This window comes from Neopelma chrysocephalum, unplaced genomic scaffold (assembly GCF_003984885.1).
Source record: "Neopelma chrysocephalum unplaced genomic scaffold, ASM398488v2 Primary Assembly neopelma1_82, whole genome shotgun sequence".
NCBI classification, from domain to species: domain Eukaryota; kingdom Metazoa; phylum Chordata; class Aves; order Passeriformes; family Pipridae; genus Neopelma; species Neopelma chrysocephalum.
Window position 1 is genome coordinate 942,003 of NW_020897744.1, and position 8,828 is coordinate 950,830.

Consider the following 8,828-nt stretch of genomic DNA (forward strand, 5'->3'; position numbering starts at 1 on the left):
TTTTCAAAAGCTTTTGGAAATGGAAGAAAAGTTGCTGACTAAGTTTTTTTGGGGGGAAGAACACAACTATTGTCCCATCACGGTCTAGATCTGTTTCCTTTTTAGTAAGAGACTGCAGAAGTTAGAGGGTTGTCCCTGGCAAAGTTGTTTCAGTGTGTTAGAGGTCTGTGTTAGCAGATCCCGAGATAGAACTGGAGCCAGGAACGCTTGGTAAGTCAGTCATGGATAAATTGCACTGTAATTTCAGCTCGTGTTCCTTCTAATCACTCTTCTTCAGATTTCTGAAATGAAAAAGGTCGTACAAGCCCCAACATGCTTTGAGGAACTCAGCTGTTTTTGGTTTTTTAAATTAAAATACTTAATGTTTCAGCATTTTGTGCAGGACTAGAGCCAAGATATGATTCTTATTCTACTGGTTTTGCTCCCTTTAAATTATTCTGCCCTTGTATAGTGTAATATTTATGTAACCAAACATGAGAATACTTGTTACACGTAGTGCAGTGCAAAAATGTCAGAGATATATAAGTGCATTATTAAAGTTTACATTAAAAAAGTCTTTTATACTGTCATTAGTACAGGATTTACCTACATAGCATACATTATTAGAGGTTTCCTGGAGAAGTTAACTTTTGAACTGTGTAACAGTACCATGAGCAGCCTTGGAGACGTTACTAAATACGGAAACTGGAGGGGAGGCTCCTTGGGAGGGAGGAGGGTCAGGTTGGCAACTCCCACCTCAAAACGGGAGTCAAGAACTCTTAGAGAAATGTTCATTCACTTTCTTTCCCATCTGACCTAAACAGGCTTAGAGAGTCTCCTACTGAATTTTTTTTTTCTTTTTGGAGGCAAAAGTTTTACTTTACTATTATTTTCTGGTTTGCCTTCAGCAATTGTTAGAGCTGCTGAAAAGCATGACTTCCTCCTCCTCTGCTCTTGCTGAACCTCCGGTGAGACGGGTCGGTATCTTCGGGGGAACTCATGGCAATGAGTTATCAGGGGTGTTACTGGTCAGGCACTGGCAAGAGAACGGAGCTGAGATCCAAAGACCCGGAATGGAAGTGAAACCATTTCTCACCAACCCCAGAGCTGTGGAGAAGTGCACGAGATACATTGACTGTGATCTCAACCGGGTTTTTGACCCTGACAGTCTTGGGTAAGAACAGTTGGACTTTCTGTTGTTTTTACTTTTAAAACTGTAGTTTTAAAAATCCTTCCCAGATTAAAATGTTAACACGAGTTCCGCTGCTGCTTTAACTGTGCAGTCACATAACTGAAATCACTGACCTTTAACCCAAAAAAGAATGAACTGCGTGAGTGTTAACAGATTAATTCCCATTGCTGGTAGAATGACTCTCGAGCCAACACATTACCTTAAACACAGCATTTTAAAATAGAATTAGATCAGCTGTATTTATGTGAATTGGAGTATCACAGTTCTGGGTTGCAAAGTCATTATTTCTCACGTCTTGTGCAATTTAGCTTTGGAGCTCTTCTGAATACAATTACACTTGCAGGAAATGGCAGATAAAAGCAATTTAAGTGTTGACATCTGAGTATCTGAAAGAATGGCACACAAAGCAGGGAACTGTATTTAATTCCACTTATGTACAGTAAAAGATGAAAACTTGAAATTAGCTAAATTAGAAATAATCTATGGCAAAAGGATAGCCAAAAAATCTCAATAATTTAACTGACTCATTATTTTAGAAGAAATGCAACCAGTAATTACTGTAAAACAGTAACTGATTTTACATTTTGAATAGGATTTGAAGTTTCTGTGCTCTTGAGATACCTATTCCAGAGGTGTACTTTGCTGTATAAACATTCTTATTCTTGGTATGGTTGCATGCTAATCAGGTAATTCTGTTTCAGAACACTTTTAATGGTAAAGGTGAATACCACTGAAGGAAATACATATTTTGCAAACATAGTTACTCCTACCCTACACACCTTTTCAGCTGCCTTTTCATCTTAGAACTTTTTTGTTGATTATTATATCTAAGATAAACAGATGTTAACACATAAGCGTTGAGGTCATTCTTTTAATTGTTTACTTAGGAAAAACATACAAAACCCAAAAGTGGTTTTGTTTGCTTTCAGCTGCTTTGAACATAAAACACATGAAAAAACAGCAGATTAAGACACCTGCAGGTTGTCTTCATTTTTTAAATAATACTCCTCAGTAAATCCTATGAAGTTGCCTGGTCCTATTACAGCACTGCTGACTGTGTGGAGTAGCTTCCTGTGATCATTTCAGTGTAACCTTCAAGATTATAAATTAAGATTTTACAAAATAAGAAGGAGAGTGAAATCCTTATACTGTTCCAAGTAATGGTGTAAGTCCCATTGGCTTCAATAAGAAGCATAAATTTAACAGTCTTATGTGAAGAAACCTCAAATTACAAAGACAGAACTAAAGAATACAAAGGTAGATTATGTGATACATGGAGTCAGAAATAGAAAAAGGAGCTTTAGGGGCTCACATAAAAAAAAAATCTAATCCACCTCCATCACACCATTGGATCAACTGCATGTAGACATTCCTAGCAGATTATGTCTTGCCATTTCTAATGATCCAGCAGTAGTGATCCCATAATTTTCCTCAGCAACCTCCTGTGCTGCTTAAATACCCATGCAATTAGTAAGGTGTTTTGTCAGCATGTCACAAAAAACCTTCTTTATGCAACATAATACCAGTATTTCTTACAAAATTCAAATATTACAAAGCTCGAGCTGTATGGAGAAAGAAAACTGAATTTAGTGCAAAACACTGCAAGTGTGTCTGGATTGTACTTGGGTGGTGTCCCAAGCCTGTCATCCAAACCAGATTTACTGTCCACAGGGACCAGGTCTGAGGCCACAGAAGCTTTATACACTGTTATTACACAGGATAGATGTGTCCTGTGTCCTACAGAGCCCTCACACAGACTGGAAGCAGATCCCACACATTTCCTTGGGCTGAGACCATTTTTTTTTCAAGCATAATACAGGCTTAGTCACCTGAAATCACAAGTGTTAAAACTTAGGAGGAACAGATTTGAGGCAGCAAAATATTCTGTGAGCTTTGAGACTCAGGAGGGCTGAAAGCAATGGAGTATGAGAAGACAAGAAATAAAACAAGTCACAAAAGACCTTGAGAGTGATGTCCAAGGCAAAACATCATGGACTGATGTCTGAATATTGTCATCAGCAGGAGGTGGACCCAGTCTTGGAAGTGCTTCAAGTTGATGACAAATTTTTAGTTGGTTTTACGCATAGGGGGAAATTTTGGGATGTAAAGAAATGAGAGAAGTAAATTGTCTCCAGCTAAAATCAGATTGAATAATTCTAACACCCTTCTGCACAAGACACATAATAGTAATACCTGTGGAACAATCCCACTTGCTTTTTTCAAGCACAAATTCAGCCAGTTTTAAGAGTTTGGTAATTAAATAGGTGATTTCACCTCCAGTCCATTATGGAATTAAAGTCAAAAGAAAAGGCTATACATGTTTTGTTGACTGTAAAGCCATGGAATGAGCTCACTAATTTCTTTGTGCTGATATTAACAGCAGGCCAGTGGTGGAAGATATTCCATATGAAGTGAGAAGGGCTCAGGAAATCAATCATATATTTGGTCCAAAAGGCAGTGATGATGCCTATGACCTTATTTTTGACCTTCACAACACCACTTCTAACATGGGTGGTACCCTTATTCTTGAAAACTCCAGGGATGACTTTACAATTCAAATGGTTCATTATATCAAGGTAAAACTAATTTAAATGAACTATTAAAATAGATTATTAGTTGTAATGTTGTATTACTATATATTATTTTGTAGTTTCTTTAAATATACTATTTTTTATTCTGCAAAACTGTTTAAAATATTTAATTACTCATAGGATGGGGTTTTTTAATCAGAGATAATTAATAATTTGATTATAATATCAGGTAATTCAGATTTTAAATCATCATAATAATCTTCATGTATTAAAATGAGCATTAGTAAGACTGATGGGCAAAAAGGAATGCTTAGAATAACATCTATGAAAATTAATGTAATTTAATCTGCTTTCAGACTGATCTGTCAGGAACTTGGATAAATTTGGGTCACACATGCTAAATAGTTAAACATTAATTTCATTAAATAAAGACATGTAAAAAATAATGGAACTGGGTAATGAGAAATGTTCCCTTCATCAGTATTTATAGGAATAGTGATATGGCTTTAGAATCTGTTTGATTCTGCTGTTCCTGAAGCTGATAAATTTTAATAGAGTCAGGTTTGCAAAAGTGCTGGTTTAAGCATAACCTGCCTGAATTCTAGTGACCTGGACAATGACTGATGGAAGCCAGGTTGGGCCAAAGGTGTGGAATTGTAGGGGTTTTTCCTTAGAAACAAGATCTATTTTAACATTTTAATTTTTTCTTATGATATGTATTCCATGTAAATCTTTCTAAGATATTTGGAGCTATAAAATTACATGAAGGGCAATGATGGGCAGTCATCAAGAAAGGTGTCTAAACCAGCAAAAATGGCAAAAAAGAAAACTGAAATAAGGCTTAATTCACAATCTGTGTCCTCATAACAGAATCTAACATTAAAAAAAAACAAACCAAAACCAAAACAAAGTTGAAATCTGCTTTGCAGTATTTCAATCCTAAGTTTTGGAACCCTGCTGGGGAGATTTTTCTCTGCTGGCAGTCTCAGACCAGGACTGTGCTCAGTTGTGGTTCAGTGGAGCTGCCTGGCCCGAGTTAATGGAACTGAGACCAACAAACACAGCTTTGTGCATTTTCTAAAGATGTCCTACTTCCTTGAGGGCCTTGAAATAAAGGCAACATATTGAAGACATTGTGTAAATCACTTCTGCATCAGTAATCTTTTGTGGCACAACATTTTAAACCATTTGCATAACAAAGACATCTTTAAACCGTCTCCACAGAAGGCTTTGGCTCCAGAACCCTGCCCTGCTCTGCTCATCGAACATCCCAGCCTGAAATATGCAACAACTCGATCTGTAGCAAAACATCCTGTCGGTAAATATGAAAACTAAAGACTATTTTAAGCCACCATAAATGATTTAAAACATGGCTGTTTCCAGATGTGTTCGTTCCACTGTGTTATGATCACCAGTAGTTGTTTGTTTGACAATGTGCTTATTGAATTGAATTTATATGATTATTCATTCTTCTGAAGAGTTCTGATTTACACAATCAGAGTTCTGGCTTGCAAAATACAGGAGCCAGATGGAAATTCTTAAACTCAATTAACTCACTTTTTGCAGAAAATGTTTATAATATACGAGGAGAAGGAGGAAGTAACAGAACCAGAAAATCAATGTTTATGTCCTCTAAATAAGGCTGAAACACTGTTTGTTAGTCAGGAAGAGATGATGTGATAAAGGAAGGGGGAACTGATGTTCTGCATGGAATTGGTTTAACTTTTTCATTTATGGAATCACAACCATAACAAAAAAATAATCATTAGTTTGCTTTTCCTATTAAACAATGAATTCTCTAAAATGCAGCATGAATAGACAGCATGAGGGAAAGAATAAGAGAAACAAATACATATTGACTCTTTCTCTTACCCTCATAGCACACTCAAAAATGTACATACAATTCTTTAACTGACCCAAACTGGTGAGATAAATTATCTGATGCCTTAAAACTCACAGAACTGTGCTTTACAATTCTTCTTAAAAACATTAAACACTGACCCATCAGACACCTATTTTTGCTGTGTTAGCCTGTGTTATGTTATTGCAACATTAATAATCTCCCTCATCTGCAAACAGGTGTCGAGGTGGGGCCCCAGCCACAAGGTGTTGCTAGAGCTGATATTTTGGACAAAATGAGGAAGATTGTCAAACATGGCCTTGATTTTGTGCAGCTTTTTAATGAAGGTAATGAGAGATTACAACCTCCTGTGTCATGTCAGTGGGCTGTTTTAAGAGAATATTTAAAATAGGTTGGGCTACAACATTGTTACCCTTAAACAGGTACAAAGGGATGGGGAGAGAATAGTTCTCTAAAATTAAAGTCAATACATTTGGTAAGATTTGGTTAGACCAGGGTACTATCTAAAATACATCCTGGCAAAATAGATGTTTAAAATTCTTTCAGAGTACATTTTATCAGTGGGGTTTTGGGGTTTTTTTTGGAAGTAGAAGGAATATAATGCAGTTTTGCATGTCAGAATTTCCATTATTGTGCTGCAATGGTAAAGATTAAATACCACTGATACCATTCTGTGCTGTGCAGCATTACCAAACACAGGCCTTTCATTGATTTCTTCATCTACAAAATAGATCTTTTTACCTATGCAGGGAAAAGTCACATTTCAGCAGCAAATTTAGGCCTGGGCTTCATATGCTACAATGTGTGACTGGATCATCATTTTGCAACTCGCTTGGAGGGGACAACCCAACAGTTTGAGCCATTCTAAAGAGAATAAATAATGTATTGTTCTTTTTAACAGGCAGTTGTTCATTTTGACATTAAATTACATTTATTCTTTCTAGGAAAGGAATTTCCACCGTGTACAATCGAGGTTTTTAAAATAATGGAGAAAGTAGATTATCCCAGGAATAAGAATGATGAAATTATTGCTATTATTCACCCTAAACTGCAGGTAAATACTAGAATAGTTTCTATTTCTGACATTTTCTATGTATTCTTGTGTTGCTCCTGCTACATTGTTGTATATTTTAGTAATAAATATTTAAAATACCAATATTCCCAATGTGTTTATTGAATACTGCAGACATTCCCTATGGTTCACTAAGGTCATCACTATTTCAGGGACTGACTTGGGAATCACTGAATCTAAAATAAGTTATGAACCTAAAACTGAGAAGAAAAAGACAATATGACAGCTTATATTTTAAAATATAAACATAATTTTGAATTCTAAAATTTTTTAGAATATATTTAATCAATTATGAGCATCTGCAGTTTCCTTCTAGTTCACCTCTACCAGTGAACTCTCTACCAGCCTGAAAATGAGGGCCAGACACCCAAAATTACCAGCTGCAGATTAAAAGGAATTCTTCTAAAAGCTTTTGTCATAAACTGCAGAAATTATAATTATTGAGCATAAACTCAGGAATTACAGAATATATGAAAACTTGAAAGTAAATATATCCTATTTATTTTCTTTCCCTAAGGATCAAGACTGGCAGCCACTGACCAACGGTGATCCTCTATTTTTGACTCTTGATGGAAAAGTAATTCCATATCAAGGGACCTGCACAGTCTATCCAACATTTATTAATGAAGCTGCATATTATGAAAAGAAACAAGCTTTTGTAAAAACAGAGAAAATTAAACTCAATGCAAAACACCTCAGGTCCTCAGTCTCAAACCAGAGCACTTCTTAAGAGTTTATTGTGGATTTTCCATAAAAAAGTGTGTTTCTTTGTGAAATCCAGGGTCATTCAGCAGTAATTCATGGAATAAATAAGTAAATGCAGAATCTAATTTTTAATTGTAATTTAATTAACCTTGCTGAGCACTTTTAAGATGAGACATAGTGTCAGAATGCTGATTATGACTCCTGTTTACTTGTTCTAAAGGATTCCTAGAGATGTAAAGAATATTTTATAAAGTTTTTATGAAGATGCTTATCCACAAAACTACATTATATATAAAAAACTCTACAGTTTTTCTGTTTTATAACCCCAAACCTCCAATAACCAACACTTTTTCAAATGGGGTGAGATCCTTGAAACTAATTCCTCAGATAAACTTACAAAATGTGAGACAAAGGAAAAGCTGAGGAGAGAGAAACAAAGGTGTATAATAAATGATATTATCTGCATATTTGACTAATCCCCACTGTGCTGAAGTGGAGGCCTTGGGGTTTGTTTTGTTTTTCTTTTTATATTTACAAAGATAAAAATAAGCTAAAAATACAGGATTCCTGAGAAAAATATACTAAAATGAAATGTAAAGCTTTTTCAAGTATTACAAGATTAATTCAAGCTCTTTCTGATTGAACATTGATTCAAAGAGAGAAAGGGTTGACTTTAGGAAGTACTGAGTAGTTGGAAACCTACTGGAGCAATATTGAAATTCAGAAAGAAAAGATGTGCTTAACCAGTGAACCTTTAGAAGAAAATTTCTATTGCAATGGAAAAAACAGAATTTTACAGTCATTTAACTTCCTAGATGTATCCACCTACTGCTTATAACATTTTCCAAACAAAACTTTCATCAATGTTGTACCCCAAAAGTTTTCAGAGAAAAAGGCAAGATTTAAGCAATTACTTGGGTTTGGATGAAGAGCAATGCACAAACCATACCTGAGTATTTCAGAATGGAAATTCGGAAGAATTCCATATGGGGAGACTTCTCAGAATTTCAAGACTTGTTCTGTATCTGCAGAGAGAAAGTCTGTCATAGGAACTGAGAAAGAGAAGAAAACGGGGGTTTAATTTATTTTCTTAAGTTTTTTTTTAACATATTTGACAATTTAGTGATAAACATAAAGAACTTTCATAAGGATACTCTAACTATTAACTGAAAGACTAATTGTCCAGATAACTCCCACATTATACCTTTTGAAAAGTGATGTCTTCCTTATTTACTACTAAATTTAAAGTATTTTTTCCTTGTCTTTCTGTAACTCTGTGGCAATCAAATAAAAACAGAGGACAGAATGTTTATTGAGTTACAAGTTTTATTTCTTTAATTTAAATAAACATTTCTGTATAAAAAGCACAGAATCACCTGCTCCAGTCATCATTCACAGTGTCCTTGGTGAGAGTCTCGAGACAGGAGCCAGTCTGTGTGATCTGCCAGAGCTCTGTGGCCACACAAGGAGGGTATTTCCTCAATAAGA

General features: G+C 35.4%; 2 protein-coding genes across 2 annotated transcripts in view; one reads left to right on the forward strand and one right to left on the reverse strand.

Annotated features, from left to right (window-relative positions):
* Positions 1–596, reverse strand: part of SPATA22 (spermatogenesis associated 22) — a 7,050-nt gene extending 6,454 nt beyond the window's left edge. Inside the window, exon 1 of the mRNA XM_027691206.1 lies at positions 590–596. Coding sequence (XP_027547007.1) covers positions 590–596 — 7 coding nt within the window. The remainder of the gene's footprint in view (positions 1–589) is intronic.
* Positions 597–712: 116 nt separating this feature from the next.
* ASPA (aspartoacylase) lies at positions 713–8,707 on the forward strand. Its single transcript, XM_027690851.1, has 6 exons — positions 713–1,153; positions 3,552–3,747; positions 4,927–5,020; positions 5,782–5,889; positions 6,508–6,617; positions 7,153–8,707. The coding sequence occupies exons 1-6, from the start codon at positions 912–914 to the stop codon at positions 7,363–7,365; spliced, it is 963 nt and encodes a 320-aa protein (XP_027546652.1). The 5' UTR covers positions 713–911; the 3' UTR covers positions 7,366–8,707.
* Positions 8,708–8,828: the final 121 nt, after the last annotated feature.